Source organism: Nematolebias whitei, chromosome 10, assembly GCF_014905685.2.
Source record: "Nematolebias whitei isolate Nwh7 chromosome 10, NemWhi1, whole genome shotgun sequence".
In the NCBI taxonomy this organism is placed as follows: Eukaryota; Metazoa; Chordata; class Actinopteri; order Cyprinodontiformes; family Rivulidae; genus Nematolebias; species Nematolebias whitei.
Window position 1 is genome coordinate 17,284,787 of NC_056507.1, and position 20,434 is coordinate 17,305,220.

The 20,434-nt window shown below is 40.7% G+C and overlaps 1 protein-coding gene across 1 annotated transcript in view; it reads left to right on the forward strand.

Moving 5' to 3' along the window:
- The first annotated feature begins 14,560 nt into the window (after positions 1–14,560).
- ldlrad3 (low density lipoprotein receptor class A domain containing 3) overlaps positions 14,561–20,434 on the forward strand; it is a 104,117-nt gene continuing 98,243 nt past the window's right edge. The window contains exon 1 of the mRNA XM_037683405.1: positions 14,561–14,885. Coding sequence (XP_037539333.1) covers positions 14,831–14,885 — 55 coding nt within the window. The 5' untranslated portion in view covers positions 14,561–14,830. The remainder of the gene's footprint in view (positions 14,886–20,434) is intronic.

Below are 20,434 nucleotides of genomic sequence, written 5' to 3' on the forward strand. Positions count from 1 at the left end.
TGAATGTCAGTCTTTGTGGGGACTTTGCATTGACTTTGATTCATTTCTATAACCTAACCCTGACCCTAACCCATCAACGAGACTTGTTCTTATGGGGACTGGGCTTTGGTCCCAATAAGGAGCAGTTGGTCCTCACAGTGTAGGATGTTTTGGAAAATTGGTCCCCACAATGTAACATTATACCAAACCATACACACACACACACAATAAAAAGATTTATTATCAAAAAATTATTTTCCTTAATTCAATATATATTTTTTTAACTAAACTAAAATTTCTTGTCAGTAGCAAAGCAACAAAACAAAACCAGAAATAACCATTTATTTTATTATGTTTCATTTTATTTTACAGTTCTGGTGGCCTATCACCCACTGATATGTTTAGTCATTTTTAAATAAATTAATTCAGTTGTATGTTTGTTTTTAATACAAACTTTTCATCTAGTTTCTCCATTTTATTCTCCCCCTAAGTTACACACTCAAAAAGAAATCATGCTTCCTATACAAGCACTTTTGCACTGCTCCTACTCAGCCCCAGCTCTTCTCAGCCTGATTTGCACCGCACTTCAGGACCGGTTCTGGAGGCGTGTCCAGAATCCAAAATCCCGCTAATGAACTTTTAATGAACTTTAGTTTACCATTAAGAGTGAGAGTTCTGCAATGAGTTAAACTCAAAGCAGTCTGCTCCTCAGATAAATAATGTTAAAGTATTATTCCATCCATCCATCCATTATCTTTACCTGCTTTTTCCATTTTGGGTCACGGGGGTCACCGGTGCCCATGTCCAGCAATCACTGTGCGAGGGGTGGGGGACACCCTGGATGGGTCGCAAGTCCATCACATAGAGACAAACAACCATTCACTCTCTCACTCACACCTAGGGACAATTTAGAATTACCAATCAGTCTAACATGCATGTTTTTGGTCTGTGGGAGGAAACCGGAGCACCCGGAGAAAACCCACGCATGCACGGACAGAACATGCAAACTCCATCCAGAAAGGCCCCTGGACCGGGATTTGAACCAAGGACCTGCGCGCTGAGAGGCAGCAGCAGTTGCGCCACGTGCTGCCTTATTTAAAAAATTCCATATTTTTATTCATCATTTGATGTATTTGGACTCATTGTGTGTTATTGTTCTTTTTTTTTATATGTGGTTTTGTTTCTTGTCTACAGATTTTATTTTAGTGATTTAAGTGATGATCAGTGCTCAATGTTATTTCTCACCTTACTGACTTTGTCTATAAAATAAGAAAGAAAAGTTGGCAATCTTCATTTGCAGAGATCGGAACAATCAGTGATTTAAAGTGTAATTCTTGTTTTGTGATTCGTACATCTGTGGGTTAGAATAAAGTTGAACCAAAGGCTCTTCTTTAAATATGTTTTGAGGGAAATATTCATGAGAGGTCCAATAATTTTGTCTTTTTATCATTTTTCAGCTGAGTTAACTTTAATTAACAGATTATTTAATAAAAATCAAAGTGAAAACAGGATTTTATGATAAAGCCGGCACCGTTTATTTATTTTTATTCTTCACAGATTAAAAAAAAAAAACATTATTTTTTTATACATAAAATGTGAAAAAAAAAAAAAAAAAACGTTTCCACCCTCCATCCCGGACTCCCCGTCCTCCCGCTGGGGCTCAGGGTCCGGTTTCACGTGTTTCAACGGGTCAGCCGCTCGTATGATCCTCCACGGTGACTCCGTTTGCTCAAATTTTGTCGTCGGTCACCAAAACACAAAAAAACGCCTGGACTTCAGCATTAAACACATTCAACACACATGAAGCACAAAATCTTAAAAATACATCCAGCCGCTGCTCCGCGTTCTGAGAAATTGCAAATGGAAGATCGGTGAAAAGTTTCTGAGATCCAGTGACTCCTTCCCCTGACCAATCAGTGTCACGTTTCGGTCCCGACTCAGCTTGCACAATCCCACCAGAGAAGCGGGGACAAAACAAGGTCCCAAATCAGCCTCGAATCAGCTAAAAAATACTGTGGAATAGCGATTGTTCTCTGTGGAGGGCTGAGTAGGAGCAGTGCAAATGGGGCATAAGATACTGACCAGCACGTTTTTTTTTCCTCCTCTGCTGGTTGACATTTAGATGTGTGGTTTTTGTGTGTGTGAGGAACTGTGTCACTGCAGGTCACAAAGCCCTTTGCTCCACAGCAATGAGTCTAATGAGCGCTCGCCCACAGCAAGCCAAAAGAACAAAGCGATTTGTTTGTGTGTGTGCAGTCCTGCATGTGCAGTGGTTTGCCAATAAACGATTCAGTGTTGGGAGAAAGAAGCCGATATGTGAATGTGAACTTTCTCCTGGTGCTTTGGGGCTGGGAACCATGCAGTTGCAAGCATTGAGCTGGTAATTCTTCACCCTGTGATCAAAGCCTTGGCTCCCATCAAGCTTCCAGCCTCTCTTGGTTCTTTTTGTTGTTTTTTTACTCCCTCCCTTTTCTTCGTCGCTCCAATCATAGTCAAGCGCAACCAGGCGTGAGTTATAACCCCTTGGCGGTGTTGCTTATTATCCCTGAGCTTTGCAAATCTTACTAGTCCCGCCTGGTAACCCTTCACAGTTCTGAGTCTTACCCCTTCAAACCCAATTTCCTCCTCACATGGTCAGTCAGCAGGCTCTAACTGCACCCAGACATGACTGGCTGCTCTGAATCCTGCTTTTTTACTTGACTTTATGCGGCCATGCTGTTAACATTCTCCCGTGTTTAAGTCTCCTCAGCATCTCATACAATTTACTCATCTCATTTTGACCAGAGTGTCTCTTAGCAGCAGTCATAACTTTCAGTTAAGTTGAGACTTTTTATGTTTCTTTGCTTCCAACCCAGTTTTATTTATAATAAAATCTGTCCACTGACTTTATAGTTGAAGCTCTGAGTTGTTTCATTCAACTTTCTTTTTTTTTTTTTTATTACCTATTAGCTCCTGTCTAATGTTCCCTCCATCCTAATTCGTACTTCGATAGTGCAAATGTATCATTTTTCATCCAGGGGCTCTGTATGTCCTGTCTTTTTTTTTCACGGTTTGAGACACAGACCGCACAATGAAATATTCTCAAGGTTACACTCAATGTTACCCCTTTAAAAATCCGAATATGGGTCTTTTTTTTTTTATCTAAAGCTGTAAGATAGCCTGCAGCACTTTGATGAAAAATGCAGAGCAGGGCCCTGTCGTGGCAAGGAAGCAAGGAATGAGTGGCCCATTTTGGCCCATAAAAACACCTGAGACAGTTGGTGGTCCCCTAAATGAATGTAGCCTGCGGATGTGAGATGTAAGCTGAGCCAGAATGATTGCTATAAAACAGGCCAGGCCGCCTGTTGGGAGTACTGGTGTCTCTTTTTATCTTGGCCTAACTCCATTACATGACCTTCTGGGCCTGATGCTCCCAATCTGCCTGGTTTCCTCCACCATCTTTCATATTTCTGTGATATTACCATTTGTTTTATTCTTCTGTATTTTATTGGATTTGGCAGCCAGTCGACTGTGCCAAGGTTAAGTGCAGCATTTAAAAAAAAGAACCGAATAGTTGAAATACATATTGTTTGATTTAAGTGTAAACGTTCTATTTGACCTTGTTTTTCACATTTATTGGCTTATTTATCTGTTTTATTTCTTATTTATTTGGCATAAACATTTATTGGCTAATTGAGAAGGGCAAGTCTTTCTAAAGAGTAGGTTTGTATAACTAGACCTGTATTCACATTTTTTTTTTAATAAAACAGCATTAACCATTATTCAATAAAATGCTAATATTTAACACTAGGGCTGTCTTAAACACTTTTCATAAAGCTATAATATATAAGTCATAAAACTTTGTACAAATTTCACTTTTTTGTGTTATACCACAATGCATTCTCATTTAGAACATAGTGAAATACATGAGTAAAAGTTTTTTTTAAGGAAACAAGCAGACTGTGCTCCCTTTGTCACAATCCTCCATCCTAAAGTTGGCAACAGTGGAAAGGAATGACTTCCTTTTAACAGGAAGAAACTTCCAGCAGAACCAGAGTCAGGATGAGCGGCCAACCGTCTCAACTGGCTGGGGTTTGAGAGGACAGGAGGAAGGCACAGACAAACATAGTAGCCATTGTTCCAGTTGGGTTTCTATGGGGAAAAAAAAAAAAAAAAAAAAAGAAAAACTGATTAATGGCATAGATCATTAGGTGCAAACCTTGACAGCAGCAGAGTGAGGACATGTGGCCACTTTGTCCTCCAGCAATCTAAGCCTATAGCAACGTCTAGCAGAAATCCAACCCAAGCCGAACTACAGGTGCATCTGAAAAAAAAGTCATAAAAAAATTACATATATATATTTTTTTGTCAGTCATTTCAGAAAGTGAAACACATAGATTCATTACGCACAGAGTGAAATATTTCAAGCCTTCATTTCTTGTCATTTTGATGAGTTGATGATTATGTGGGCAGGAGCCACATCCTGCTGGAAAATGAAATCAGTGTCTCCATAAAACTCATGAGCAGAAGGAAGCATGAAGTGCTTTAAGATGTGGACCAACACCATCAGAGGGCATGGTACACCAAACCATCACTGACTGGAAACTTCACACTGGACACTGCTGCTCATGCAGCTGATTTATTTCATGCTGCTGTGTTCATTCATACTCATCTCATTTCACAGACTCATGTTTGTGCTGCTGTTGTTCAGTGTATTGTTTTTGTACTGTTATTGCTTAGCGTATTCTTAATTTAGTGTATTTCTTAGACCATATCTTAGATCTTATTACTGTTTTTCTTTTACAATTTATACTTATATTGGATGTGACTGAGACCCTGTGTACACAATTTCGTTCCACCACATGTACCACATATGATGCGAATGACAATCAAGAAACCTTGACCTTGACTTCAAGCAACGTGAACTCTGGTCCTCTCCACCCTTCCTCCACACTCTGGGATCTTGATTTACAAATAAATACATGTACTTTTATTTGAAAAGAGGACATTGGACCACTGAGCAACAATCCAGTTCTTCTTCTCCTCAGCAGGTAAGACACTTCTGACGTTATTTCTGGTTCAGGAGTGGTTTGACTTGTGGAATGAAACATTTGTAGCTCATGTCTAGTTAATCAGCTGATCAGGCCGTGACACCAGGAGTTTATAATATTGACCCTCTTCACAATATTCTAATTTTCAGAGACACTGGATTTTGCTTTTTCAATATTTGTAAGTTTTAATCATCAAATTTACAAGAAATAAAGGTTTGAAATATTTCAGGTGTTGAGAGGATCTGTGTGTTATTTGTGTTTTGTGATCCTTGTGTTTTCCTGCTCTCCCTCATGCTGCCAGCTCCTGTCACACCTGCCCTCGATCTCAATCAGCCCAGGTGTCCATCATTGTCTCTCGTTAGTATATTCTGCGTCTTTGTGTCTTCTCATTTGCTCGTGGATTGTCCTTCTAAGTTGTCACGCTCTGGTTTCCTCTGTTTCTCCTTATTAATGTCCCACGTTTTGTCAGCCCTTTTGTTTATTTAAATAGATATTCTTTATTTTATCCTTGAGTTATTTTTTTTCATTCGACCTTTATTTAAACAGATAAATCACATTGAGCCTAAAAGACTCATTTACAAGTGAGACCTGTTTGAACAGACAAAAAAAGTGGTAAAATGGACACATGTAGAAGTTGGAGGCGAAAAAATTCCTATCAGACTTTTTCATCTCTGCCTGAGGAAAAAACCCTCTGATATTAAAAAACACCTCGCACAAACAAGCACATAGTGACATAGACATGCTGTTGGGGGGGGGGGGGGGGGGGGGGGGGGCGCGAGAGCATGTTCATAGATTCTCTCGAGGTCACTGTAAGAGTTCTGATAAGGTTGGAACAATCAGCCAATGTCCTCCGGTGAGATCCATAAACATTCTCGAGGAATGTCAAGAAATGGCCAAGAATAACATCTATGAGAATCCAAGAGTCCTGAAATGATGACACAAAGTTTATTCAGCTGGTTTCATCTGGTTATCAGTTGGAAATTCCTCAGGGAGGGGGTGGTGAGCGTCAGATCACAGGTTCTCCAGGCAAATTCAGATTAGATGACCTTCAAGGCCAGCCAAGGGAGCCAAATTCAGAAAAACACACAGTTGTTTTGAGGACAGGCAGAACTTAATGACATCTACTTTGAGTCTGCGTTGGTCCACTCGGTTCCGAAATGTCCAAAATACATGGCCACACCAAAGGAACGTGCCTGAGTACAATCCCCAAGATCTGATCCATTCTGCCCAAAGCATTTGAGTCTGGGTACTCGAGACACGAACCAAGCCATCATAAAGGCAAGCAGCATGATCGGGTCCAAATTTGCTGCTGATGACTTCCTTGATTGATTGATAAAACCAGCAACCAGCCGAATCCAAAAAGCAGGAACCAGTTATCGAAAATCCAATTAAATATGCGTCCTTAAAATCCACAGATGGCAGCAGAGATAGACACATCATCAAGTCTTCCAAGTCGATGAGATATCCAGCTGCGTGCCAACAGGGCAAATCGGCTCACCTAAAGCCTCTTCTCTTCGAAGAAATGTTGTAAATTGATTTGAGGGACCAGCTGATCAAAAAGTCCATAACTAAGAGTTCTCCTTGTCCATCTGCACCCTGGGTTCAACACTACGCAGATCATGATGTGTAATGAATCTATGCAATACGAGTTTCACTTTCTGACATGACTGACAAAATAAAGAACTTTTTGACTGTGTTCTAATTCTTTGAGATGAACCTGAATAGGGTTTATGGAAAAGAGTGGTCTAAAGCTTAGTCTTAAAAGCAGAGTGTCAGCCTCGTGGACAGAAGCAGAAAGTTTGTTCCACCAGAGAGGAGCCTGATAGCTGAAAGCTCTGCCTCCCAGTTTACTTTTAGAAACTCTGAACCACAAGTAAACCTGAAGTCTGAGCGCAAAGTGCCTTGTTGAGTAAATATGGAAAAATAGGATGTTTAATGCAAGATGGAGTTTGGTTGTTGAAAGCTTTGTAGGTTAGTGGACAGACGTTATATTTAGAGAAATTTGATCTCTTCTTTAATTCTGCCACATTTTTACCCCCAGGCTGAAATATCTGCTTAAATATAAAAAAAACTTCAATTTGTTTATTTTGTACAAGTCTATGGTCTCTATGGGATAAATCTTAAAGTGTTAATGATCTCAGCTGATGTAATTTGTTTGCTATTTTGTTCAGATTTGTTGAAACAGTTGAGTTGACACATACTTCAAAGAATCACGACAATGTATAGACCATGTACGTAGGTTTCACAGAAGATGATTGATTCCACTTTGGAAATCCTGTGGCTTTGTGTGTAGAATGATCAGTAAATCACAGGAACTGTTCTGCAAACAGTACTAAAGAATTTCTTTTTTTTTTCATTAAGGACTAAAAACAAGATAAGAACGACAAAAGTTGCAGTACTCTATGTTTATTTGCTGGACTTCAAATGTGCTGTTCAGGTCAGAATACCAGTTTCTTAAACAACACTAATGACATTTTCCTCAGCCACAGCTGTACTCCACTACATTCAATTTAGGGCACCACTGTGCCTTAATAGAAAGTCGCAGAGGACACTGGGAGTGTGACAAAATGTCTCTAGTGTATTTTTTCTCTAATCAGCCATCGTTTAAATTCAGTGACGATAATAGAATCATTTAAAATGACATAAAACGTTGCCGAAACACAGCCGAACACAATTTACCAAGATGCATAACAACAAAATAGTAATGTTTTATTCTATTTAACCTAATATAAATATAAATGTTAGTGTTTATATTTTATCAATTAACAATACTCTTCTCATTTTGGTATAATTACCCTAATGGTATGTTTTCTGCTCTTTTACTGTGTTGGTTTTATTGAACATTTGCCATTGAGCGACAAAGCAATAGAAGGAAATCCTGTAAATGTTTACTCAAATAGCCCAGGGATTATTTATTTAATAGTCACTTGGATTTTTTTTTTCAGTATAACATTGTCGCACATGATACATCATGAACAGTTTTCTTTCATTTTCATTTTCTCCCCATTGCGTATGTGGTTTTATCAAGATTAATTAAGAAGGTAAGTACTGATGCCTCAGGCAGGTCCATGCCACTAAAATCCCTAATCTATATCTGTTCCTTCTCAAATTCTCTGCCTGGGCCCAGCAGAGTGGCAGCTGCATGATGCAACCCACAAACTAACACACACATACACAAGATTCAATTGCTTGCTGTTTATCTGATGTCCCTGCAGGAACAACAGACGGGACATCAGTGCTGCTGACTAATGTCAAGCAATAACCTGGCACTGATCACTGATTATTCAGTAATGAGTGGGTTTTTTTTTTTTTCAATCTGCAAAAAACATTATGAACTGAGTAAAGCATGACACTTGTGTTTCCTGTCTGTTTCCAGGCTCATACTGGATCGTGTCTCACACTGGTTATTAGAAATGTACAATGAATGTCAAGCGGCACTCCCAGGGGAGCGAACCTGGCTTAGACAGTCCCTACAGGGGCCTTGGCATTTCACAGCAACTTCGGTAGCTGTCGGGCATGACAAGGACACGTCATGCTGAAACTCAGGAGAGCTGGATTTCTCCTACTCCCCTCAGCTCATATTCCCATTAGGAAAAAAAAAATGTTAGCAAATCTCCCAGTGACAAGGCACTCAGCTTCCTTTGTTGGCAAAGTTAAAATGTGTTTACTTTAATTAACAGCCCACACCTTTTACATAATTCCCAGCAATGTGAGTGAATGGCTTCTATTTCTATCAAATACATTTTTTTATCTTCTATGAGACACCTCCTTCACCTTCTTCATCGCAGTCTTTTTTAATTCTTCTTCAGGTACTTTTTTTTCTTTGCTTCCAACAATTTTTTTTTTATCCTCCCTTCACATCAACACACACACACACACACACATATATCTAATCTCTTCTGGTTGCTTCTGCCACACACTCTCTTTCCTTTTGTTTAATCTGAGGCAGAATCTTTCTCTCTGTGCTGCCACTCACCCTCAAGCAAACCCATTCCAGGTTGCTTTGCTCCCCCCGCCTCCCTTTTCCCCGTTCCCCAATCAGATCGTCACACTACCTCAGAGTCATTCTCCAAATTTGGCCACTAATTGGGTTTCTTCAGTGATTAACTCAATAACAGCCTTCATATTAGAGTTTAATGTCCCCTAATGAGTCCATTTGTTGGCCAGTAGCTAATTAGGTCTGGGCTGTTCATAGATAGCCTAAACTATTTGATAGGCATCGCTGAAACATTTATATCAGTCAGTGATGTATATGGGCACATGTCTACTTTTAGCTCGCAGTCCTCTTATGGAGATCCTCCCCAAAAAAGTAGATTAGTTTGTTCTGGTCCATGGATCAGACAGTGTAATTTGTGAGACAATGATAACTCCAGGGGAGCAGAATAAATTCCATTTAACACTGAGTGACAAATCTCCTTCCTCCTCAACAAGCATTTGGGTATATTGGTGCTGATTGTATCCTGGATTTGTGCTCAGGAGGCTTGTGTCTTCCTTTGTTAGCTGTGGTAATCATTGAAATATTCATGTCTGCCAACTGTACACTTTTCAACAGTGGTTATTCAGTGCACTTGTACTTCCATCTAGCAGCAGCACTCATTATAACAGAAGGAATTACATAAGGCCCAGCAGGCAACAATGAGGGGAAAGAGGACAACAGGGCCTCATAGATGCTATCAAACTGGGATCTTTGACAAAGTTTCCACAGATTTGACTGACAAGCCAAGACCCTTCCCTTGGAGTCTGAGCCTGCACTAAGCTTAGGCTAGATAAGGCATTGTGTGAATGAATTTAAAGTAATCTAGAGGAATCTGATATCGGGACTCATCCCAATCGTTTGCCTTCAGGTTAGCATGCTGTCAAAGGACTGGGTTTGTTTGAAGCAAAATTGTGCCTGCACACAGCTGCAACTCTATGATAAAGAGAAAGGTTTGATAGGTGAGGCCTCCTGTCCTTCTACCCCTGCTGCTGTCTGTCTCTGACTGAAAACAACTTAATTTGCATGCAAATAAAATGATAAAACTTTGATGTACTTTCTCTCTTACTTTCAGCCTTGTATCTCTGTTTTTGCTATGCACATGTGCAACTGGTTGCATACATACATACACAAACATATCTATCTATCTATCTATCTATCTATCTATCTATCTATCTATCTATCTATCTATCTATCTATCTATCTATCTATCTATCTATCTATCTATCTATCTATCTATCTATCTGGATGGATGGATGGATGGATGGATGTCCTTTTGTCACTGCACTGTTTGGGTCCTTACATATTAAATTCCTCCCTGTGTAGATGAAAACACCAAGATCGAATAAGAACACCAACAATAAAGAGGTGAGAGAAAATGTCTTTCGGTGTGTTTTTCTTAGCTTCTTTCTTGCTTCAATTTTCAACAAACAGGTTTCTTTTTTATGTTTAATCATCTTCTAAAAGATGTCTTTAGATTGCCTTTGTCCAGTTTACTGTCTCTATAGTAAATCTTGTAATTGCAAATGTTTTTTCATCTTTTTGGAAAAGACTCATTTTTATTATTTCACTAAAGGAAAAGAAAGCTGGTATCTGGAAATTTGTTTTTATCCATTTCTAAGGTAAAGGTACGAGATACCGTTAGAACAAGGGTGCAGGTGAAACACATTAAATAACTTGAATACGCAACATGGCTGATCTATGATTTTGTGCACATGCATTAGTGTGCTCACTGAGGTGTGTATCTCTTCAGCCTGAAGATACTGGCAAAAGTTTCTTTTCTTCTAAGACAAATTTTACACTTCACCTAAGCCCTTCCTAATTTAATAGTTTGTTTTCTTTAACAGAGTTATCTAGATTATTGTAAAGCTTCAATTATGCCCTAAAAATGGCCATATTGTATGACACTGTCATGCACTTTTTTAAAAGGATAAAATTCCATTTTGTGCTTTCTAATTTTGCAACGTAAGATATAACAGACCCAGCAGAAAAACAACCAAGGTTTTTGTTATATTTGAAACCTCTATTCATAATTTACATATATACTAGAATATGTAGGACATCATATACTGTATTTAAAAATGTGTTTTGATTTAAAGGTACTCATTGCAATATTGTGAAGACTGGTCAAAACAATGTAATGAAGAAAGAAACCATATCAGCACTCTTTTTTTATTGTTTTTCAATGTGTACTTTAAAAAAATGTGTACCGGTAATCAAAATTTATGAATAGCTGCCAACTACCACAAGTTTGTTAATCAATGGAAAGAGCCAAAGTGACAGAAAATTGGCCCATCATGTCCATTAAAGAGTTCTTTGGGATCAATAAATACAAAATTATTAATGTGTTCAGTACGTATTGATGATCAGATTTGTTGAGTGAGATATGCAGATAAAAAGAAAACATTTATTTTAAGTAGTACACTTACTGGTCTTTAAGAAGTTTAGCAAACGCTGTGTGTTTGTAAGCCAAACTTTGTACATATGGTGCTCCACTGTCCCATTTCATCCCCAGTATTTATTCTCAGCACTTGCCTTGTTCATTCTTTCTAATGTTTTTCATGCTTAGCAGATTCACTCCTTTGTTTCCAACTCTCTAACTTCTCTGAGACTCTACACTTGACCAGTTCCACTGTTTTTGTTTGCCTACACAGCCACCCTAATGGAGCCACCCTAATCACATGACTCACGTTTCTACTTGGTTTTCAGTGGATTCCACCGAGCGCTTTGTTTACATTGAAAGTGGACCCATATTTCAGAATTGCAAATCTGGAAAACTACTGGAGTAATTGCTTTCAAACTGAAACATTTGACATAATCTCTTTTATGTTTGATTTCATGCTTTGCAATGAGTACATTTAAGATAAAGCTGTGTAAATTTGACCAATTCGATAAACAGTATGGAATAGAAAAGGGTTGTAAGCGCAATCATCGGAATAAATTACGGAATAAATTAAATAAAATTAATCTAATGTATAAACATTGAGAGTGATTGTCATTTCTAAACACCTGGATTTGTCATATCAGTCGGCTTCACGGTATTTCCTGTGGGTATTGTCTCAACTGTAAATCTTCTTTTAGCTTGTCCCTCTTCAAGGGTCGCCACGAGTCATCCTCCTCCATCTCACTCTGTCCTCTGCATCCTCTGTCCTTACTCCAACTACCTCCATGTCCTCTCTAACTGCATCCATATATCTTCTCTTTCGCCTTCCTCTTTGTCTTTTTCCTGGCAGCTGCATTTCTAACATCCTCCTACCAATATACCCACTGTCCCTCCTCTGGACATGTCCAAACCATCTCAGTCTGGGCTCTCTAACTTTTATCTCCCATGTGTTCAACTTGCGCTGTACCTCTGATGATCTCGTTCCTAATCTTATCCATCCTTGTCACTACTTCTAAGGAGAACCTCAATATCTTAATTTCTGCCACTTCCAGTTCTTTCTCCTGTCGTTTTGTCAGTGCCACTGTCACAAGACCATACAACTAGCTTGAAAAATTAGTCCATGCATTTATTACAACCCGGCTGGACTACTGTAACTCACTTTATGCAGGGGTCAGTCAGGTCTCTCTCTCACGTCTCCAGCTTGTCCAAAATGCTGCAGCTCAGCTACTAACAGGAACTCGCAGGTTTGAGCGCATTACTCCAGTTCTGTTCTCTCTTCACTGGCTTCCTGTGTGTGTCACAGTTGATTTTAAGATTCTTCTGCTGACATTTAAGTGCATTAATGGCCTTGCACCCTCATACCTCTCCGACCTCCTTCATCCTTATACTCCTTCTCGGGCCTTGAGATCATCAGACCAGCTGCTTTTGGCCGTACTAAAAACCAGGCTGAAGCTCAGAGGAGATCGAGCGTTTTCAGTCGTGGGCCCTAAACTTTGGAATAATCTGCCCATCAACATTCGACAGGCCACCTCAGTCTCTATTTTTAAAATCTCTCCTCTAAACACATCTTTTTTAACCTCTTTACTACACTCCCCATTTTCCTGGACACTTGAACCCAAGAACATGAAGTCCTGCACCTTTGTGACCTCTGATCTTTGTCTCACTGTTCCACAGGTCTCCCTCTCAGAGTCAGAGGTTTTACTGTCATTTCAGCTACGTACAAGTACATATTGAAATGAAACAGTGTTCCCCAGGATCACGGTGCAACATAGAGCATAACATGCAAAATAAAACAACACACAGTGCAGATATGCAACAGAAAACAGGTAATATAAATGTATAGGTACAAAAAGTGCACCATAATATTTCAAACTGTGGACACTTCAAACTACTAATAAATTTCTTGATTTGTGAATGAGCAAAAATAAATACCTTATCACAAACCCCTAATTTAATGTATTTTGTTGTCTCAACTGTCTGGTCTAACCTACTTTCCCTGCACCAGAGGTGATTTTAGCCACTTTTTGGGGGTGCTCAAGCACCCCTAAATTTTAACTCAGCACCTCTGAAAAATAAAGAAACCATCATTAGGATTCTGTAAGGAAATTCAGTTCTCAAACCTTAGATTCACCAAAAATTTGAATACATTTGGAATAAATATGAAATAAATGATAACTCTCTTAAATGGGCCAGTAAAATCTATGATTTTTTTTTGTCACTAGTCAGATCCACGCCGCCTGTCAGTCAATCCAGTAGGCTCATCATCAACTGACCATTCAGCAACCTCAATTTGTCTCAAAGTGATATTCCCCTTACCTGCAGGAGCTGGGAGGGGGTGTTAGGATGTGCGACAGAAATGGAGTGCTGTCTGTAGCATCTTAGCTGTTGCATTTGTATTGTGCGTTGCAATACAGTTGTCAACCGGTGGTGTTAGGATGCCTGAAAGAAGCAGAGTGCGCTCTATTCACACAAGGAGAGCTGTTGGTCAGGTTACTTCTTGTTGCTCTCTAAAATAGTTATTGAATCACATGTTTACAAATGTAGATAAACATAGATGTTTAACAACCCGTTAAAATACACCAGAGTGCAGGAAATGGCATCTACTTTATTCCAAATTTTATGGGAGAGGACCCAACAGCTAGATAAGGCAAATGTAGAAAACTAAAAACAGGAAAATGTCTGCATTGGTCCTTGCCAGGAGTCCAACAGATTTTTAAAGCCACTTAGAGAGGTCAAGGTCGAGAGCTTCAGGTCTTTTTGTAAGATATTCCAGGAAACATGAGCGGAGTAGGAGAAGGCTCTTTTGTCAAGTTCAGTCCGCACTGAGGGAACACTGCAGGTAATAATGTCCAGAGAGCGTACGCTGTAGCTGCACTCACGCAGAGACGTGTAGGAGGAGATGTATGCTTCTGATGCCACTGCGTTGTTCAAATCCATTGTCAGTACTGGGGGCTAAGCCCCCCCTAAAGGTCAGATTTTAGAATCGCTCCTGCCCTGCACATAATGAAGCGAACCAGTTTGAAATGTCTTTATGTTTTTACTTCTCTGCTGTTTCATTCATTCATTGTGGTGGTCCCCCCCCCTTCCCCCCAGTGAACAGTGTGTGTGTGTGTGTGTGGGGGGGGGGGGGGGGGGGGTTACTCCTCTGGCCGGGACCCATCGACCTCCGCTCCCCGGCTCTCTGCCTCCGGCTCCGCCTCCCCTTCAGCCTGCAGTCCGCCTGCCCGGAGCCCCCCCCAGCTCCTCTGCCTTCTCCCCCCGTCACAAACACACTCTCTACTCCAACACGAGCGCACTCGCAGTTTTGCCGGAAGATAAAGAAGAAGAAGAAAAGTACAGCTTCAGACTTGCTGCATCGGAGAAGTTGTTTCTTTTCTTTTCGCCCCCTCCAGGTTTGGCCCCGTAGCGGGGCAGGACAACAAGAGCAGGCCGAGGGGGAGGGAGAACAAAAAGAAAGGCGAACGTATGATGTGGATCTGGTACCTTCTGCTTGGTTCGGGGCCAGGCTCGAGAACTGCTGGTAAGTTGATTTATTTCAAAACTCGTACAGACACAGCGCCAACACGCATCAGGAAAAGTGGACGAATCTGCTCGCTGCTTCGTACTTCCGACGAGTTGATCGAAACTAAAAGAAGTTTGGGATTTATAAAAAAAAAAAAAAAAAAACTTTAACTGACCTTTGCTTTTTGTTATGAAACTTGGGGGTGTTTGACTCAGTGAGCAGCGGGTTGACAGCTGTTGGTGCTGCCCACCACCGTGGAGTGGAAACATTTTAGCTTCAGACCCAGATTAAAGATGAATTTCCTTTCAGACAAGTCTGTCTGTTCTTCATGGCAGCAGCTGGGCCACAACACGGAGTTTAAACCTTCCACTAACCATACTCATCCTAAACACGCAGATGTGGATGGATCCACCGGATTCACTGTTCATATCAGTGATGGGCTGATCAGTAACTCAGAAATCACATCTGGAGAGGTGAAATCATGGTTTCAAACAGCTCAGACGTTGTAAATATGACTTAAAGTAAACCTTCAACTTAATTACTGCAGCTATGATTAAGGTTTTATGGTGTGCACACCCACTGGTGCACAGCCACATGCACATAATGAGGATGAATTCATTTGTACACTTTTATAACAAAAATAAAATGCAATAGAAAAAAATATGGGACTGGCTGGTGGCCCAGTGGTACAGTGGTCCAATGGTTGGAGCTACTCCAGTTTCCTCCCACAGACCCAACAGACCAAATGTTAGGCTTATTGGTAAGTGGTTCCCAACCCTGGTCCTTGAGGGACACCATCCTGCATGTTTCAGTTGTTTCTCTGCTCCAACACACCTGATTCAGTGGTTTAATTACTTCCTTAAGTTTGGCAGAAGCCTGTTAATCACCCTTTCATTCAAAGCAGGTGTGTTGGAGCAAAGGCACAACTAAAACAAACAGGGCGGTGTTCCTCAGGGACCAGGGTTGGGAACCACAGTGATTGTCACTAGGTTTGAATTAGAGTATGAGTGGTTGTTCATCTATTTTTATTTTTCTGTGGCCCTGTTGGAGTGTACCTCGCTTCTCATACCGTGACTGTGAAAGACCTGCTCCCCACAACCCAAAAAGGAGGACTAAAGCAGATGGATGAATGGATGGATGGATGAAGTGACAGTCTAAGCTCTAGTGTTGTCTTATCGGTCTCAGTAACCTTGGTGCTTGTCAGCGTGCATTTTGGCAAATATCAGTTTGCTTTTTTGTGTTTTTCTGTCACCAGAAAAAGTCCTCTGCCATGAAGCCCATCATGATTCAATATGCAATGGATGATGCAATCAGAAGGTGATGTAACTTGACCTTGGAGTTCATCGTGGTTTTGGATGGTTTTCTTGGCTCTTTTTCTACCATCTACACTATCAGTCTGATCAACCTGGGGTTGCATTTCCTCTTGCGGCCACATTCTGGGAGGTTGGCTACTGTTCCGTGAACCTTATGGCTGAACGTCTGATGAAAAGATTGACGGCACATGTGATACTAAGGCAAATCAGCTTGAAACATTACTATACCTAATAGTCTTTTTAGGGGGACCATCAAATCTGTTTATACTATTTTAGCATACCATTGAAAAATAAACAACAAATCTTTTCTTTTCACAATTTGTTGTTCATCACACACTATCATACACTACAGTTCATTGTGTTTGTAAAAAATAAAAAAAAAGTTATGACAGGTATTGTGGAAGCTCCTGGTTGCACTTCCAGAGATTGGATATCAAGTTGATATTTGCATTTGCAACTGAAGTCTTTTGATGAAAATGAAGGGTTCTGAGGAGCTGTAGCTTAAAATTTCTGGAAATGAAATTACTCTAAGAAATGGACAATATCTTAACAATTTAGGTATTCAAATTATTTTAAGTACAAACGTTGCTCATATTACTTTTCCAAAGGTATCTTATCTCATACGCACTGCTCATAAGTGAGGTCATGTTAGTTTGTTCTTAGGATGAAGAGCACCTGCCAGTCATCGTGTGTAACACACACTACTGGTTTTCCCCATGGAGTACCCAGTTCTGGGAAGTGGTTCGTCTAAAGATATCTCTATAGAAGTGCACTGTGATGTTTAGGGAAGTTGTACACAGTCCATTTAAAGTAGTGCTTTAAATGGGTGTGGTGAATAAAGCTTCATTTTCTTCAAGCATCATCTTTTTAGCAGATACTCTGATAAAAACAATAGAAAAGGCAGAAAAGAATCAGTCTGAAAGATGGGCGGAGTGCACATTGCTGCTGCTTCTAAGAGCGTAGCCTCTTATTCTTTTAGATAGAAAAGGGGAAAATGCCACGAGGAAAGGATAGTGGTTTTACAAAAAAACGATATCTTCACATCTTGTCCTTATCAGGACACGATTTAAGACATAAAAAACTACCAGCAAGCACATTTATAGACACATTACATATGCATTTGACTGCAAGATGGTGAGATTTGTCCATGAAGCACTTCCATAGTCCATAGTCCAGTTAAGATGTTGGTGTCAGTGGTTCAGCACTGATAAGCATTCACAGAAGTTCTCGGGGGGTGGGTTGCGATAGACAGATCCTTCTTAGTTTGCACCTATCCCAGGACAAATTTGATAAGTCGGCCTTCTTCTACGCCAAACGGAGGAGTCAGAATCAGATAAGCCACAGTTGTTGATTTTTTTTCAGGCAGACTATTATTTTTCATCAGCCTTGAGTTCTTCTGGTGTTTTCGATTCAAAATGGCCAGATTTGTGGGCATTCCACTGGTCCATGCTTATTACCTTCCTCCAAGGTCGTCCCCAGCATGCTGGCGAATTTCAGAAGCCGCAAGTGGCTTGCAATTCTCACAGATCACCTCCATCTTACGGTTTAGCTTGTAAATCAGCTGATTTTGTGCGCTCGAAGCACAAACAAACCTTCATACAGGGTCGGCAGCTTTGCCATGGTCGAAACTGGTGCTGCCGTCCTCTTTAATAGCCAATAACATAGGTATCCACCAGTGCCAAAAAAAACAGAAACCCTGATGTAATGATTCCAATGATATAAACATCTTCGGTGTCCTCCTGAGAAAATACGGAAAGGCACATCAGCTCCCATATACCCTGCCACATGCGTCTCAGCAATGCATGAGGGTTCTCCAGGACCCTGTCTCTTTGTTGAAAAAAATTATATAGATTGCATTGAAAGTCCAACTGACCAGATCCTAGACAGTAGTTTACGATTTGCAAGATGTGTAAATAGGAGCTCCGATACACAAGACAGAGAGCAAAAAAGCAGGAGGACGAGAGAGGGAAGAAAGGCGTCCATCTTGCACGAGAGCGAGTGAGGAAATAAAAGGTGGACATTGTTAAGTTATTGGCGATTGATGTGTTGGGGGATTCTTCTAATTTGATCATATTTTGATGACTCTAGTCATATTTTACTTTTGTTAAATCCAGATTGAATAAGAAAGCCAGAAGGACATGTTTACGTCCAGCCAGTTTCCCAGCTCGTTGCCCCTTCTGGTCCAGGCAGCACATGAAACATAACTGACATCTAAACTTACAGGTCCTGATGAGGGTCTTTGTGAGGTTATCCCTCCAGCTGTGTCCTCGTACTGTTTTAACACTATAAACAACTAAAATTGTCTTGACATTCATGAATAACTTTAGAATAATAGAGGATTTAGGATTAAAGAATCTCTAATAATTTTAGTCTTTAAACTGTGTAATATTTAGTCATGCTGAAGTGACTGATCATTATCATAGCTTATAGGAATACATGAAAATGAAAAGTTGCAGGTGTTTTGTGGATTGTGCAACACATTACACGAAAAGTAATGCTTCTGCCACGAAGCAGGGGAGATTATATGTGAAACTATGAAATAGTTTGAGCCCACTCTGGTATTCGCAAAGGAGCATGAACTTTTATTAATGTGAGAAATTTCCTCCCAAGAAGAGTGTTGTTGTTTGCTCAATATTTCTTTATCTTTTTCCTCCAGCTTTGAATAAACAGTTCGGCTTCGCTTTATTATTAGTTCAAAAGCTGTTCAGGGAAGGAATGCTTTCTATACTTGGGTTAGACTGTAGCTTTGAGTGTTTCTTAGCGTTTTTTATTATTATTTCATACAAACATCCATTATTTTCATTTTATTTTTAATTTTAATTTTTATGAATGTTTTTGTCAACCTATTATTTTTATATATGAATGTTTCTGTTCAGTGCCCTGAGATGACTTCTGTTGTGACTTATATAAATAAACTGAACTGAATTGAATTATCCAAGTCAGTTCATAAATTTGAATTAATAGATTTTAGCAGTCAGCATTGTGATCATATGAGATTATCGTAAATGTGAAAACCTTGTAAGTTAGAACTCAGCATGCAGAATGACACGAGGAGTTCAAATAATACAACTTATTAAATAAAGTCCCTGTCTTGGCAGCACAGACTTGGTGATGAGAAAATCACAGGGAGGAACAAGGAGAACCGTACTTGGGGCGTGAAAACCAACAATGCACTGCTGATTCCAGGAGGCTGAATATGTAAGGCTAGGATGATATGTATTGGAGATGGCTGAACTAATTACAGATGGTGAACAGGTGAGAAAACACCAAGGAGCAGACAACAAACTGAGGGCAGATGAAATGATGGTACACCGGGGAAAACCACAAAAGACTAAACTAACAAAAAACATGGATCATGACAAGTTCTATTTCATATAGGCTTCGCCCTTTAAGGCTGTCGCTGATGGGTTTATCCCGTTATGCAGAGCATAAGCACTGAAAAAAATATTAGTCCACGCCCACCTGCTGTGTGGGCCCCACCCGGTCCGTATAAATTACGTTAAGAGCGGGAAATCGGCTCCCATTTTTTCTTCAGCGAGCTAATATAGCACTGTCAGAAGAACAAAGAAGATAAATTGTGTAAATGACCAACCTTTGCGAAAGATGCTTGGCCCGGCAGTCGACCTCCGGTCGTCCGGTGAGTTCTCCTCCCCGAGGAGAAGATGACAGCAGTCTTATTCCAAGGTAAGCGTCGTGGAACATTTCCCAGTGACAGGTCACTACACGCTGGACAACGCCATCTTGTGTTTTTCCTCTTATCGCCGACCCTCGGGGCGAACCGGATGGTTCCTCCGGGGCAAGGCGTGCTCAGCTGCAGCCCCGCTGCTCTTTCCCTCCTGGGGAGCGTAGTGTAGGTGGAGGGGGGCTGAGTGAATGCTCACCCCATCCCACCTCGTTTCGCATCGGCGATCACACCGCTCCCGGCCGACGGCGCCCTCAGGGGTTGCCCGGCGGAACCCAGGAGGAGGCTGACATGAAGGGACCCCTTTTTTTCTACGTCCCTCGCCTTTTCTCGCCAGTTCGGATGATCGGCGGAAAGGTTATTTTTCACTGGGCTCCACTCTGGCTCACCGTCTTGATCCATACGGCCTCGCGTTCCAACAGGACGTTCCACGGGCGAGGCCGCAGACGGTTCTTTCCTGGTAGATTAGAGGAGTCGGTCCCCAGTCCGCTCCCATCACCAGAGTTGAGAGATTCACCGAGCGGGGCTATTCCTCGGTAACCCCCCCTGGAGCCAAGCCTCGCGGAAGCTTC